Genomic DNA, 16,499 nt, shown 5'->3' with positions numbered 1-16,499 from the left:
ACACACACACACACACACAACAGGACGAGGGGAACACAGACGCATGCACACACACACACAAAACAGGACGAGGGGAACACGGATGCACACACACACACACACACAACAGGACGAGGGGAACACGGACGCACGCGCACACACACACACAACAGGACGAGGGGAACACGGACGCACCCACACACACACAACAGGACGAGGGGAACACGGATGCACACGCACACACACACACAACAGGACGAGAGGAACACGGACGTACACACACACACAACAGGACGAGGGGAACACGGACGCATGCACACACACACACACACAACAGGACGAGGGGAACACGGACGCATGCACACACACACACAAAACAGGACGAGGGGAACACGGACGCACGCGCACACACACACAACAGGACGAGGGGAACACGGATGCACACACACACACACATACAACAGGACGAGGGGAACACGGACGTGCGCACACACACACACAACAGGATGAGGGGAACACAGACGCACGCACACACACACACACACAACAGGAAAGGGGAACACAGACGCGTGCACACACACACACACAACAGGACGAGGGGACAGGCATTGCCTCAGTCCGTTTCTACCAGGGGATGGAGACGTCAGTTCTGCAAAAACTGAATCACAAATGGGTTTGTGATTTGCAAGTAAAATCAGGGTGAAAGTGAAAAATAGGAAAATGGTAATTCCCAGTTGTCCATTTTCTGGGAGAAACTTCAAGCAGGGCTGCTGTGTAGCAGGAAGACACCTGTGCTCCCACTCCTGGCGCTCATGCTGATCGGGCCAAGTCCAGGAAGTCAGCAGGTGGGCCGCAGTAAGGCGAAGATGGGACCTAAGGCAGCTTATTGAATGATTAGCCCAAGAAACCTTATTGAAGAATGATAGCGTCTATAAGTAATTGATAGAAAGTGTTCATTCTACAGCAACAAATGTAACATTTTCATGTAGAAAGATGCCACCATGACAAGTCACCGGCTGCTGAGTGCTCCGGTCAGCGCAGACATCCGGCTGCGCCAAGCCCAGGCTTACCACGCACCCTGACGCTGCCCATTATGCTGGACATCTGGAGATGTGGGCAGCAGACCAGCTCCTAGCAGCCCCGACCCCTAGTCTAACCTGCACTCTCCAAACTCTGTTTGGCATTCCAATCAAAAGACATCTCTACAAATTACAGAAGTGATATAAGCACACAAAACTCCAGAGTAACTAGTTGACAGGAGGCGTCCTTGTCACTATCGTGTCTGATAGGAACTACGCATGGAATGAGATCAGCGTGCAGGACCAAAGTTCAGAACAGGACAAAGGGGCGGAGGCTGAGACAACTGTGTGCAGCCCTACACGCACACACGAGCCCGGACGTGAAGGAAGAGCAGAGGAGAGAGGCTGTAGATGCGGGAATCGCCACGGTTTAGACTGTGCATGGCTTGGCACTGAAATAAAAACCTAAGAAAGGGCGCCTGGGTGGCTCAGTCGGTTAAGTGTCTGACTCTTGATTTCAGCTCAGGTCTTGATCTCAGTGTTGTGAGTTCAAGCCCCATGTTGGGCTCCATGCTAGGCATGGAGCCTATTTAAAAAAAATAAAAGCAAAACAAAACAAAACAAAACAAAAGAAACATAAGAAGTACCTAAGGGATCCATGTCCTACCTGTCGGTGACATTCTTCTTGGATATACGTGATGCCCCGTATAGACCTGACCTAATGAACCAGCGTTTCTATGGCAATCATCCAGTGGGGAAAGCAGCCCAGGATCCAGCTTCCCACGGAGTGCACTTACTTGTGTCCAGACTCGTGGGCAATGGTGAAGGCCAGTCCAAGACCCGTATCTTCATTAATTGTGCAGCTGCGATATTTACTACACATTCCACTTATGGGCGCAAATCCTATGGGGCGTAGAGATCAAAACAATATACAGCAGTGTTATTGCAAAAAAATAAAGAAGGTGTATTATATAAGCATATTTATCCCCTGTCCTTCAGAGAAGTGTGCTTCTCACCTTAATGTGGCGAAATCTGAATGGGAAACTCTTGGACAAGCACATAAGGGGTTCTTTGCAATGTGACCGAAGGGGATCTGCTCTCCACATGGAAAATAATTCACGGCTGTATGTGGTGTTCATGTTACAGGTTATAATTGGGGCAGAGTAGAAAAGGGTGTTCCCTGTAGATGGAGAAGAATCTCTGCCTTTTCATATAAAAATCTGTGTTCTCGGAAGCCTGAATAGAAGAGTACTGTAGTGAATGGGTACATCAGGAGGTCCCCAAGACCAGCCCAGGTCCAAGGATTCATAGGACTCAGGCTTTGTCATACTCTCAGGTATAGTTTCATACAGACACCAGAGGATGCAGGACAAAATCAGCAATGGGAACTCATGCACGGGGAGAGGTTTGGAGGAAACCACGCAAGAGTTTCCAGAGCCCTCTCCCAGTGGATCCACACAGGATGCACCTCACTCCCCCAGAAACATGAGGCAGGCTCATTAGAGACTCAGGACCCAAGGATTTTATCCGGGGCTGATGGCATAGCAGCCCTGCGTGGTGTGGACCCAAAGTCCAGACTCCCAGAAGGAAAGCAGACGTCCCGTGGAAACCCCATTATCCGTACAAGCAAGCGGTGCAGGCGCAGTGAGCCCGCTCATCAAGCAGGGAGCGGGAATCACCCTGGAGTCTGGTTGTCAGCATCCAGCCAGGGCCCACCTTGTAAGCAGGCCTTTCCAGGAACAAGCAGTCACGATTAACCTCTATTTGACTGAGCTCTAGCTGACTAAGTTCGCAGAAAGAAATGCAGAGTTAGAGAAAATGGCTAAGAGAACCCTGGTCAGTAGCACAGTGTGCTTTAGACTATTTGGAAAAAAATATCAAAGTCCTGCCTCCAAGATATGCACAGCCTCATAAACATGTTAAAAAATTGCTAAGATTGTAGTATTTATGCAGCAAAGGAAATATGGAGAATATAATATCGCTATAACATCTCTGCAAACATTCATAAATGTACTGTTTCTGCCACAGAATGGGACATCCTTGAATCTGTTCACCCCGTTCTCGCACATGGGAGAAGAAAAGAGAGAAACTCTTAAGTTAGAAGAGACAGGAACTCTTGAGTGTATGGAGGGACCGTTCCTTGTGAAGTCTTCACTTTGGGTGAATAAACGCACACACTGAGGCTTGGCCAAGTACCTCCAGGGAAGCACATCTGTGCTTACAGCCGTATTCAGCAGCGGCTACCACCATGGATTTGCAACGAGGGGCAAATCCTCAATGTCCTGGGCCCCCAAGGGCGCACAGCACACACGCGCTCCTCAAAACGCCACAGGAGGGTCTTACCCAAGGTGTCACAGGGTTCATTCTTCCAGGAACATATGTCCAGACCCGTCAGCAAGATGGCATGGTCGTGGCGCGTGCTGTCTTTGCTCATCAATCCCGACTGCCACTGGCAGAAGCTACTTAATGTGTGGTCCGCATGGTGGCTTATCACGAGCCCCGGCTGCGCAAGACAGACCAAGACCCCCATGACAACAGAGAGAAAACACGTCACAAGCCAGTTGTTACTTCACTGTCATCAGCCTGTCAGTAACTGGGATTTCAACTACACAGATGGGTCCGAATGGTCTATAAGCTGATAGACCCATTTCATGGATTAAAATCCAAAGGAGGGTGTCTTCTATAAAATGGATTCAGGGTGGACACTTCTGTTCATTTCTGTAGTTCTGTACAAAGACAGCTGGGATGTAGTTAGCCGACCCCGAATGCATTTTCAATGCCCCAAGAAAGATGACTCGCCGTGCTTGTGAGGTCTGCAACAAAATCTTTGTAAAGCACTCTGTAAACTGACATAAGGCAACAGAACCATTTATATGTGATTTTGCACGTACACAAAAACACACCTAGACGGTTGATTTCATAACCAAGCTGGGCACCTGGGATTTCTGATTCATAACTCTTACCATTTATCATGACTTTCCTACAGAAGCAACATGCTTATGAGAAGGGGTAGGTCAACTGGTAAAGCTCTCTTCCTAGAAAACAGACAGGAGCCAGAAGGAAACAATGCAGGATACATCCCACCAGATGCACGGATACCTCGTCTAACACAGCAACAGCGAAATGTCAGGGGAATTCAGAAGTGGGGGGTCAGGAACACCAGAGCAGGCTGCAATGAGTTATTTGATCTTTGTTGCTATTTCTTCCCATGGCTCCGTCAGAGAAAGCCAGGTTAAACAGCGTGATTCCAGGACAACTTGAGTAAAGCATTCATGATTAGATGTTGGGTTGAAATGTGCGTTTCTCACTCACTGAATAGGTTTTCTCTTTCAGTGCTTATTTTGTCTTTGCAGAGAGTCAAATGCACCTAAGTCTACTGCCGCACTGGGACATGCCTCACATTCTTCAGCAGGTGATTTCCAGGAACACCGCATTAATCAGAGTTAACACAGGTGTACGATCAAAAGATAACCTCGCTTATTCTTTGCAGCTTGGATGAATTCCAAGGTGAAACCGATTTAATACAACGAATAATTAACCTGTCACCTGAGACGCCCTGCCAGTTGAGCCTCCCCTGCCCAGATGCTCACTCACACAGACAATGAAGCTGTATCTTCCTGACCACTCGGGCTAGAAATAGGCTTGCCCCTGCAGGCCCCCACTGTCCAGAAAAAGAGCAACACCTCAGAAGCTCCCCTTCTGGAGGCATCTTAAATCTTATGAGTGATCTCAGGTTTCAGCTTAAAAAATTCTGTGTTATAAACAAGAGAACCATGGCTAACGGGGGACCCCGCTAAGATGTCAGCACGGGAAGCTCACTCCTCTGGTGCGGAGCCAGTGATCAGCTTGGGGCCAAGCAGAAGTGAGAGTCCTGCATGGCTGAGACTCCCCCATTACCTGTGCCACAGAATGTGCATATGGAACCTCCCTGTGAACTGAAGTGCAAGCCCGTGCATTTACACAGGGATGCTGGGATGCAAGCAAGGAGACGCTTTTACCCACTGCGACCAAGATCCGCCATAATGAGGTGTTTGGATGCAATGAGAGACATGCGCATGGCATTCCAGAATCTCTATGAAAACACAATCCTGTGACTGAAGCGGGTAGGGGCTGTAAGTGCGGTCAGTCTTAGGAGGTGACAGAGGAAAACAACAATGCCCCACAGCACGAATTCACTGTAGTTTTCGTTTTCTAGCAAAGACCTGAAAGGGCTCAGTTCCACCCGGGAGCCTAAAAGCTCACGTTGGGGATGTGGCTGAAGACACACTATGCACTTTGTATCCCCAGTGTGGGTCCCATGCATACGTTTAAGGCAGCTCCTCTGTTCTATTTTCTCTTACGCCTACTAAGAGAGTATTCCTCACTACCTCTGCACACACACACACACGCACACGCACGCACGCGCACGCGCACGCGCGCACACACGATTCAAATAATCATTAAAGGAACCGATAAGAAACTCATTGCATTAGACACAAAATATTAAACACTTTTGTTCCCAAGTGAGAGAAAAGTCAAGAAACCACAGAAGGATCACATTGAGGGAAAAAAAGGCCTCACTTTGCATTTATTTTTCTGGGAGGAAAGAAGGTGGCAGCTTCAAAGGCAGATTACCTGTTCTTCCTCTAGAAGGATCAGACCTACAATTGCAATGTTGATGTTTCCTCCTATGGTTCCGTCTTTGAACAAAGCAGACACCTGAAAAAGACGGGCAATCTTGTCAGGCCCCACACGTGGTGCCATTTCCCCCGTCCCCAGAGTCCTGCCGGGGATGGCGGGTCGCCATTCTCTCGTGACACAGCAATGCCGACTTTCTTATGCTGCTAGACGGACAGGTACAGAAATGTCTAAGGGCCAGGTAGAGCAAGCGTGGAATCCTTATCGTGGGGCAGGCAGCCAGACGGGACACCAGAAACGACACCCAGGTTCAGGGGTGCTGAGGTGGAATACAAGTGTGTTTTCCAAAACATCGTCATCCCAACTCGTTTTCAAACCACACTCATGTGACCTGGGATCTTGTCTTCCATTATTTACGTGTTACTTAGTCACCCACGTGGGGCTTAGATGCTTCTCGTCATCACAATGGCTGCCAATCTGGGACACGGGACATTTTACCCAAGATGGTAGCCTATTGGGTTGTAGGTTTTTCTGACTTTGTAGATAAAATAATATATATTCAGTATTTAAACTTTAATGTTCCTAAAGAGGTGTGTATTTCTGTATAGCCCTCTAAAATCACACATAAGTGGATTTACTGCACTAAATAGTCTCAGCGTCCTCTTATAGATTTCTAGTAAATGAAGACATTGACCCACCCAAAACATGCCCCTGGCTCACAGAGAGGGCCGGACTGTTTCCCTTCCTTATAGTGTTCTCTGAAGTTCTGAACATGGGTCTTTAGGTTGGAGCACAGTAAGAGTGAAGGAGTCACCAGAGATAACATATTTCTTGCATGTGAGACAAAAATGCGCATGCCCCATTAGGGGGAATTACACAAGTGGCTTCAACAAGAAGGATTCTCCTACCATGTTGAGTATGGTCAGCACGTAGGTGGTGATATTTTCGTGGCCGTGGTTCTGCATCATCTTTCTGTCGACGACCACCAACGTCTCCACGTTCAGCTCTTTGTTCCTATGGGACTTCAGCAGAGAGCGCTTGTGCCGTAAGCAAGACGCATACTCGTCAGGCAGGACGAAGAGGTCCTCCTTGGGAGGCTTGGGCATGTCTATGGAGGGGATGTTCCGAGAACAAACGAAAGCAGAAGTCGTCACCCCCAAACCAGCAGTGGAACTTGTTATATAGAAACTGGATTTGCAAAATGAACCTTCATGTATGAACGATATAACCCTTAAGACTTCGTGATACAAAACTTGTACCAAAGTGGGACTTGAGATGTAAATAAATTTCGTGTAACCTAGATGTGATGGAAGCCATCACTGTGTCTACCTCTGTGTAAATTTGTCCGGATTTAAAACAAAGAGAGAGGACCCCTAAGCTCTCATGTTCTAGCCGCAGAAGCACAAAGCTCAAAGACCATTGGCGTAAGGATTCAGGACAGGGCCTCTGCAGAATGTTTACTAACAAAGCGGTAGAACCAACAGTCACAGAACACAGTGCCATCTTGCCTCGTTTGCTTATTTGGAAGATTTTAATGGCTTGATTCTTTTTAAAACTGATTCCCATGTCTGGATGCATAACTGGTTTGCCTGTCGTGTTTCAAATGGGTTACAAACTACGTGACACAGATCCACTTCATGGCGGAGCTGAATTTTCTAGAAAGCACCCTAAATATTCACCTCATTTAATTATAAGACAAAACTTACTCTGTCCTCTTGGAGCCATTTAAAAATAGTTTGGGCATTTATAATCGGTAAGTTAACACTGTGTTAAAGGAAATTAGGTTGAGTGATGCCTCAGAAAAGCTTTTCATGTGAATGTAGACCTTAAATTACCCATAGATCTAGGTGGCACTAATTCGGAGCTATGCCAACTCTATTCACGGACCGTGCAGCTAGAAGATGCTGTTTTGTTTGACTGGTACCCACATCCGGTGCATTTTATCTCTTTGCTAAAATACTCTCAAACCTAAATGAACCCCGTGGAAGATAATCACAGCTCTGGCCAAGTTATTAAAACACTCATCGCGTGCCACAGACCTTGATAATAAGAGCCGTCTCTACGCCTGCTCCAGGTACAGAAAGGGCCACCGAGGCACAGGGAGGGAACGTCACTTGCTCACAATCCCTCCCTAGAAAGTGTCAGAAATGGGTGTCCAATCTGGCAGCATGGTCCCTGAGCCTGTGGTTCAGCTTCATCCTTGATTTTAAGCAAATCAGTCTGCCTTTGATGACCCCTTCCCACAGGTGCCTAAACATACACCCCAAAATGCCCATTTTCTAAACCAGAGACTCCAGTGGGAAGAATCTTTGTACATGGGAGCCCCACAGAGGCAGAAGGGTGGGATTCCTGCAGGGAAGCGCACAGCCCCGTGAACAACATCGAAACATCCACGCACGGAGAGCGGAGGTCTCAAGAATGACAGGCTTCAGCCTGGAAGCAGCGAGCGCCACTTTGCCAGTCGCATGGCTCCTGGCCACGCACAGAACTGCCGTGTGCCGAGCAGGGAAGGGACAGAAATCTCTGGCAAACCAAACCGCACCATCTGGATCACTAATGTCTTCCAAGAGGCGCTTTGTGACCCTTTCCGTCTCACCTCTGATTATGACTGCCCGGCCCCGGCCCACACAGCCGACCCCCCGGCTCCAGTCTGTCCAGGCAGCCCCAGGCAGCCGATGCTGATGCTGACACCCTGTTCCGATACCCGTTCCAACTCTGTCTCCCTGACTCTTCAGACTCCTGTTCCCCTCCATTTGCTCCCACCCCGTTCTTCCTGCTGCTCACCGAACCCCGACTTAGTCGATCTGGGTTTGAGTTTTTCACGTGAATGGAGCACAAGGCTCTTATCTACAGGACACTAGGAGTTCAGACGACACACAGGTGCTGACAGTTTAGTAGTCCTTGCTGCTCTTATCGCCGTCATTCACTCTATTCCACCTGCAACGTGACCGTCTCCATTTTAGGGTGCTGGCTCCAGCAGCCAACGAAACCAGCGGGGAAGAAGGGCTGGCAGAAGATGGGTTCATGGGGGGAAGCTTAATGCATCCAGGGGTGCTGGAGGGGAAGCTGAGGGACGTGAGGGAAATTCCAGAAAACACTGACCTCCCATTCCTGAACTGTGAGAGACTCCCACATAAAATGTGACTATCACATCACCGGCTGAGTGTTCACTACACAACAAAGGACTTCCACAAAGCGCTGGTGATAAATTGTGGGTAAATTAGGTCATGCCTAGCCTGTCCTTTTGATGTGGTGGAGTAGAGAATATAAATATGTATGGAGATAAATTACCTTGCAGAAAACTATGTGGGCTTTCATAAATCTAGACCTCAAAACGATAGAATTACTGAGCAGACATGCCAGGTTCTTTTGAAGACATCCAGTGGATTCTGCATTTCTGGGCAGTATGTCATTTCATCTGCCCAGGGAACGGTTCTTTTAAACAAAAAACCTACCATGATCTGTCCATCCACCACGAGAGACGGTGCATAGTGAACACAGACGATGGAATCATCATGTAAGTTTAGCAGACAGTCTGTTAATTCCACCTCATAGACAGACTATTCTGAAGAACATTTAAAACATTCCACGGGCTTACATAAAGGTCCGAATGGGTAAATGCACAAAAGGAATCGCCCTTACATACATTTCTTGCGTCTTCCACAGAAATGCTGCTTTGGTGGGTGCCGGAGGTTGAAGCCGCCTCGCAGGTGTGGATTCCCCAGCTCCCGATCCCTCTCGGTCATGACAGCCTGGGGAGCCCCCGGAGCCCGCACTTCTGCTGATCTCTTGTACAGTATGTGGGAGGGGGGCCCAGCCCCGGCGGGGTCCTGCAGTCTCCCCGCTAGGTGTGAAGGAAGCGGCTTTAGGAAGTAATCTGCTTCTTGTGTTCTTATCATGCCAGACTGGAAACAGAGAGAAAAAGATAAAGTGCGTTTATACCATCTGACCAGAGGACGCCCCCTCTCCCAGCATCACCTCTTTCTTACTCCTTCACAAGCACGCTCTTCCCTCCAACACCTGGGCTGGGGATGAGGATGGAGAAGACCCAGCGCTGAGCCTTCCCGTCTGCATCCACTCAGGAAGATCTGTGTGCGGGTGTTCCACGACGTGATGCCGTGAACAGAGGGAGCTCCCAATATACTAACGGGGGGATTCAGACCACATGACGGAGGAGAAAGCTCACCTACACAGACTCAGATGTTAGGGGGGGTGCACGGGAAGCCCCACACAGGAAGAGAACATTTCAATCCTAACAGAGTCATTTGTGCAACTCCTTTCAAACTTGAATATTTTGCGACACTTGATATAAAAGTGTAACTTAAGAATAACCGAGAAGAAAGCACAAGAGAATTTACTGAGGATATCAGGAAAGTCTTTCTCAGCAAGGTATCATGGAAACAGGAAAAAAACTAACTCATAAAAACACTAAAAATGTCTGCAGAGCAAACATAGCATAAAGAACACTAAAACAATCTTAAAGGAGGCAAAACTGAGGGACTGCTTTTTACCTTTTAAAGTGACAAATATTTTTAAAACTGGTAATAACCAGTGTTGGAGAACCCACACAGCATGACACTTTGGAAAAACGCACCCTGGGGCAGAGCCAGGAGACAGGCCGCCACGCCTCCCGCCACGGCTCCCACCACGTCCAAGACTCGGAAAGTGTGTGATCAGTTCTAAGGATTCAGCTTTCTGGAATTCTTACCAAGTGCTTCTTGTAGGCGCTTCTACAACACTGTCCAATAAGTATGACTGCATGTGGCAGCATTGTGTGCAGTAACATAAATGTACAAACAAAACTAATAAAAATAAATCATTAAAATGTTTACCAATTAATTCAGGGTAATGTTTTTAAAGCATACTTATATATTTGAAGAGTACACAACATTAAACAGATCAGATTATTGTGTGCCGCTGATTATCATAATTAAATATTTTGTCTCGAGTTCCTGCAACTTGGGCAACATCGTCTGTATGATAGATACCTCACTGGAATCTCTGACTGCAGTTCTGTGATTCTGTATTAGTCTCCTCTCGAGGGTGAGGAAATAGAAAGGTGCAGCGCGGGGCACCTGGGTGGCTCAGTCGTTAAGCGTCTGCCTTCGGCTCAGGTCATGATCCCAGGGTCCTGGGATTGAGCCCCGCATCGGGCTCCCTGCTCAGCGGGAAGCCTGCTTCCCCTCTCCCACTCCCCCTGCTTGTGTTCCCTCTCTTGCTGTCTCTCTCTTTCTATCAAATAAATAAATAAAATCTTAAAAAAAAAAAAGAAAGAAAGAAAGGTGCATGATTCACTTCTGTTTCCAAGGTGACCTGGCTAGGAAGTAGAGCGTAGGGATTCCAACAAAATCAGAATAGGCTCAGAATCTGCCCATTGATGGTTTTTATTATAAGGGTTTCCAAAAGGGATTAATTTTTAAAGTGTATAATAGGCAGTGTGATCCCAACTGTTTCCATTTTAAAAAGCATGATCTGCACTTAGAGAACCTTCCTGGGGTAAGTGACAGCAGTTGCCGATGGCGGTGGGCAGTGGTCTTTGGGGCAAAGGCTGCGAGAGAGACCGGCTTGCATCCCCTTCAAGCTTTTAGAATCCATTGTATTCTCACATAAGTAATGTCAGGAGCATTGCTGGATTATGGGATTACAGACGATTTTTAAAACTCTTTGTAAATGTTACTCCTTATTGCCATAATTGGAGAATCCAATTAGTTGCTTCTGCACAACTATCCCGCAGTCGCTTAGACCTCTCTGGTCCTGAACTACCAGTATTACAATCCTGCTGATTTTCCCCAAAGTCACTTCGGTAATTGATGACACTGAGCGAGACACCTAGTGACTCACAGAGGCTGATGCATGCGCACCAGTTCTAAGTGTGCCTCTGATTTCGGAGCCTGAGTCTGACTCTCACTTGGTTGGGGGGGGGGGGGGTTGGTGTGTGTTCCTGCTCGCCAGGATGAGATTCTGTGTCGGGCTGGGCCACCCCATGTGAGTCTGAATATCTGCACGCGGTGGGATGACAGGCTTGGGAATGCACTTCTTAGATCTCGGGACAGGGACAAACACAACGCTCAGGAACAGGAGGGTTGGGGGTGGGAGTGAAGATGTTTATCGGACGATCAGAGATTAAGCATTGGCCCCAGAGTTCCTGAGGGTAAACGTGGCCAGTCATCAAGGAAGTCATCAGCACCATGGGGGGCAGACCTCCCAGGGCCCAAGTGCCACCTGGCCATGGAAAGGCTGAATACCTGGGATTTACGGCCTGCATCGCAGAGGGGGAGGAGGCGCCCCTGGCGCAGTGCTCTACATGAGTAACCTGGGAATCTCTGTGTCCTCTAGAACTCTACCAGCGCAACTCCGTACGACCTCGCTGGAAAGTTCACAGTTCTATCAAGGAACAGACAAGCGTGAAAGGACGTGACAGCTAGGGCCAGCGAGGTTTCGTCCTTTTTGCATTTAAACTAACCCTGGAATAACATGAGCAGTCACATGCGCTCACCCTTGCGTAATAACACCACCCAAAGAGGTTTTCCACCTTTGAAAGTAACCAGTTCAAGTATTAAACGTAAAAAAAAAAAAAAGAATTCTTTTCTCACCTTAAAAAAACCTTTTCTGATATGTAAACTACTGCTTGCCTTTCTAATCAGCCCTGGGAAGACCACGAGCTCCTTGAGAACATGGGGTCAGTGTCAATCGGCACGCCTCACTGGAGGCCCCGCCGACTCAGACAGAGGCCCGAGGAATCGACGCCCAAACATGCGCATCCAAATCCAGCAAAGCTACCTGTCTGACCTTCGACAGTTTACTCAGCCTATCTGTGCTATGTTGTCCTGGAGGAACTGGAGATAAAGCTTGTTGCCTGTCATGAGTTTGTAGGACTTAACAATGAATGTATTTCAAAAGCATGACCCACAGAAAACATGCAAAACGATCTGCTTCCGCGCTAAAACACCTGTGCCCTCTGACAGCTGTTCCAGTTCAAAAGTGACTTCTGCTTTCTCCCCCAGGTCCAAGCTCCATTACGGGTACCTGGGGCTGAGAGGACCAGATCCTCAGGCAAGAGGGATCTGCTGCAGCTGGAGGGATTCCTAGTTTTCATTAACAAAGTAGTCAATCCCCAATTTCATTAAATGCAGAGAATATAAGAACTGATTAAGACTGATGTTTTGATTTCCCTTACATTCAACAGATACTGAAAAATACAGAAAAAGTAACTCTATTATCTTGCTGCATCATTAGTTTGCAGGCTTACTTAAAAGGTTAGATAAATCATGGAAGATTAATGCTGTCTGCTTATTAAAGCTGTTCTTTATTGAACCAAGAATATTTATTTGGAGACTCATCAAATGTCCAGTGTACCCTGCCCACAGTAACCACAGGGATGTCAGCTGGGTGCATTATTAACCAGGCGTTCAGAAAAAGGCCAGTGCCCTCCAAACTTTGCAAAGGAGCACTCCTGGGGCCTGGATCTCTCCCGGCCAGCTCTGTAAATCATTATACATGGGGAAATTCATCTAACGCTTGTATTGCCTTTGTAAGGAAGAAAAGAACACTTGCTAGGCTAATGCTGAGAAAATGCAGTTTCTCCCTCAGCAATGTACGTGAAGGAAACACTGAAGCTCTAAAGTAGGAGAATTGTATTAGACCGTTTTATTCACAATTAAAACTTGCTGAATTTCTACAGACAAATCAATTAAACAGAATACACACCTACAATAGTATGAAAATGTAGTTGACATCGGAGGAGGTTTTTCAGTTAGGAGGAAGAAAGGGAATCATCCAATAAATGATCTTGAGAAAACTGGTCAGCTCTTTGGAAAAAACAAATCTAGTTTTCTTCTTCATTCTGTTCCCCAAAATAATGGCCAACAGCAACAAAGAATCACAAAAAAAGTAAAAAGATTAAATAAAATATATATTTGTAATCTTGGTGTAGAGTAGACACTTACAAACAAAGAACAAAATCAGGAAGCTATGAAGAAATGGATTGATAAAATTGGGTAAATTCGACATTGAGTATGGTGAAAAATACCATGGAGTCAAATGACAAGTTAGGGGAAATTCTTGAATGCAAATGACAAAAATTATGATCCTTAAAAATAATCCATAAAAACTAATAAAAAATGAAGAAGTGGGTGCCTGGGTGGCTCAGTCCTTAAGCATCTGCCTTCCGCTCAGATCATGGTCCCAGGGTCCTGGGATCGAGCCCTGCATCGGGCTCCCTGCTCGGCGGGAAGCCTGCTTCTCCCTCTCCCACTCCCCCTGCTTGTGTTCCCTCTCTCGCTGTGTCTCTCTCTGTCAAATAAAAAAATAAAATCTTTAAAAAAAAAAAAAAGAAGTAATTCAACTTAAAAAAATGGAAAAGAAAAGAAACAAAATAGGACAAAAAAGAAAAAAGGCAACTCACAGGTGGGGAGAGGTTTATGAAAACAGGGTTTGATTGTTACTTCCAATTTTGCAAGAAGATGAAAACCACAATGAGATGCGTCTCATCCATCCCACCGCCTGACCAAAAAGGCAGTGCATACCCTGCTACAACCAAGATGTGAGGAAAATTAGTAAACTGGTAAAGTACTTTTAGAAAGAATTGTCAGTGTCTCTCAAAATTGTAAATGCATGTACATTTGACCTAATAATTCTGCACCTAGGAACTTACCCTAGGAAAATTCTAACACATACACCGCCAAATATGGAAAATGATGTTTATCATAGTAAAAATAAATAAAATAACTTCCAAAATGAGAAATACTTGAAATGCCCCTGATGAAAGACAGGTTATCTAAATGAGACTGTATGTATTAGAAATCAGTGTCAGCATTTGAAAACAATTAGACAGTTATTGATATAGAATTATACCCAATTTTTTCCCTTCCTACTCCTAATGTCCTCCATGCTATTCCTTATGTTCCACAAATAAGTGAAACCATATGATAATTGACTTTCTCTGCTTGACTTAAAAATGAAGGGGGGAAATCGGAGGGAGAGATGAACCACGAGAGACTATGGACTCTGAGAAACAAACTCAGGGTCTTAGAGGGGAGGGGGTGGGAGGATGGGTCAGCCCAGTGATGGGTATTAAGGAGGGCACATATTGCATGGAGCACTGGGTGTTATACAAAAACAATGAATCATGGAACACTACATCAAAAACTAATGATGTATCGTATGGTGACTAAGATAACATAGTAAAATTAAAAAATAAGACTTATACTCAAATTTATTTAGTGAGAAAAGTAAAGTGCAGAACTATAGTGATATTAGTCAATGCTTTCTGTAAAAAAAGAAAAAAAGTTGATAGGTTTATATCATTATATATCTATTTATAAAAGCTGTCCATAAAATGGAGTATTACTTAGCTATAAAAAAGAATGAAATCTTGCCATTTGCAACATGGATGGACCTAGACGGTATCATGCTGAGTGAAATTAGCCAGGAGAGAAAGACAAAGACCATATGATTTCACTTAGGTGGAATCTAAGAAACAAACAAAAAAAATAAACAAACAAAAAGCACAAAGAGACCCATAAATACAGAGAACACACTGATGGTTTTGAGAGGGACGGGATGGGAGGATGGGCAAATGGATGAAGGAGAGTGGGAGATCCAGGTTTCCAGTTATGGAATGAATGAGTCACAAGGATGAGAGGCACAGCATAGAGAATATAGTCCCTGGTATTGTAACAGTGTTGTATGGTGATGGGGGCAGCTACACTTGTGGTGAGCACCGAGTAAATTACAGAAATGTAGAATCACCGTGTTGTACACCCGATGCTAATGTATCATTGCGTGCCAACCATACCTCAATACATAAAAATCAAGGGGTGCCTGGGTGGCTCAGTACGTTAAGCATCTGCTCAGGTCATGATCTCAGGGTTGTGAGATGGAGCCCCGGGTTGGGCTCTGCACCATTCTCTCTCTCCCTCCCCCTCTGCCCCTCCCCATCTCCATTCCTATAAATAAATAAACAAATAATAAATAAATATTAAAATAAAAATAGAAGCTGTCCATAAAAGTTGCATGAATCAAAAAAATCAAATGGAAATTCAGAAGAGATGTACAAATGTCCAGGAACAGGGCCTGTTTCTCCTGCAGTGTGAGAGATCCCTGTCGAACTCGTTCCAAAAGTACCTCGGGTGACTCCATGAGCCCTTTCCAAGAGAGCTAGCTATCAACAAATATGTAAAAATGTGATTCAGTTCATTAGGATAAAAAGCATTTCATTTCCCAACTAATTTAAATTTACCCTCCTCTGTGTTTTTTCCAAAAGCATCATTTGTTTGGGGAAATATTCTACACATTTTAGTCTTCTTAGTGACGTCTGGGCTTCTTCAACCCTCTTGCCTGCAAGGACAAGGGATCTAATGCGCTGGTCACAGGAATCACCCATCATACTAAACCCACTAAAGTTCAGGCTTCAAAATGTAGCCACTCACTCAGCTATAAAACCGGTCCCTGGTTGCCTTCCTATTGCTCATCTGTCATTTCAGAAGACTAACATTTTGACACTTGGTACTTTGCTAAGGTTAAGGCTACGTACAACAAGTCTTACTAGTGGTGGCATCAGTCCCAATCATCACAATCCACCAAGAAGACTGAGTCCAGGTTTCTCCTAAACCCCAGTTCCTACCACAGTGCTGTCAGGTCAGATCCCTGCCCCCTGAACACTTGCTGCCTGGGTGTGGGAGGAAAGGAAAGACTGCAGAAGTTGTCAGCTGGAGGCTGACTGGGCTGAGTGGGCACTGACTGGAGGCTTACTAGAGGCTGACTAGAGGCTGATAGAGGCTGATGAAGGCTAATGGAGGCTGACTGGGAGCTGATGGAGGCTGACTAGAGGCTGGTGGGAGGCTGATGGAGGCTGATGGAGGCTGACTGGGAGCTGATGGAGGC

The 16,499-nt window shown here is 46.2% G+C and overlaps 1 protein-coding gene across 1 annotated transcript in view; it reads right to left on the bottom strand.

Moving 5' to 3' along the window:
- Positions 1–16,499, bottom strand: part of ADAMTS16 (ADAM metallopeptidase with thrombospondin type 1 motif 16) — a 141,362-nt gene that overhangs the window by 94,959 nt on the left and 29,904 nt on the right. The window contains exons 4-8 of the mRNA XM_032415178.1: positions 9,262–9,520; positions 6,524–6,723; positions 5,613–5,696; positions 3,342–3,501; positions 1,796–1,901 (exon numbers count right to left, since the gene is read on the bottom strand). Of these exons, the coding sequence (XP_032271069.1) occupies positions 1,796–1,901; positions 3,342–3,501; positions 5,613–5,696; positions 6,524–6,723; positions 9,262–9,520 (809 nt within the window). The remainder of the gene's footprint in view (positions 1–1,795; positions 1,902–3,341; positions 3,502–5,612; positions 5,697–6,523; positions 6,724–9,261; positions 9,521–16,499) is intronic.

The sequence above is a fragment of the Phoca vitulina genome, unplaced genomic scaffold (genome assembly GCF_004348235.1).
Source record: "Phoca vitulina isolate PV1807 unplaced genomic scaffold, GSC_HSeal_1.0 scaffold17, whole genome shotgun sequence".
Classification (NCBI taxonomy): domain Eukaryota; kingdom Metazoa; phylum Chordata; class Mammalia; order Carnivora; family Phocidae; genus Phoca; species Phoca vitulina.
This window is presented reverse-complemented; position numbering and strand designations above follow the sequence as displayed.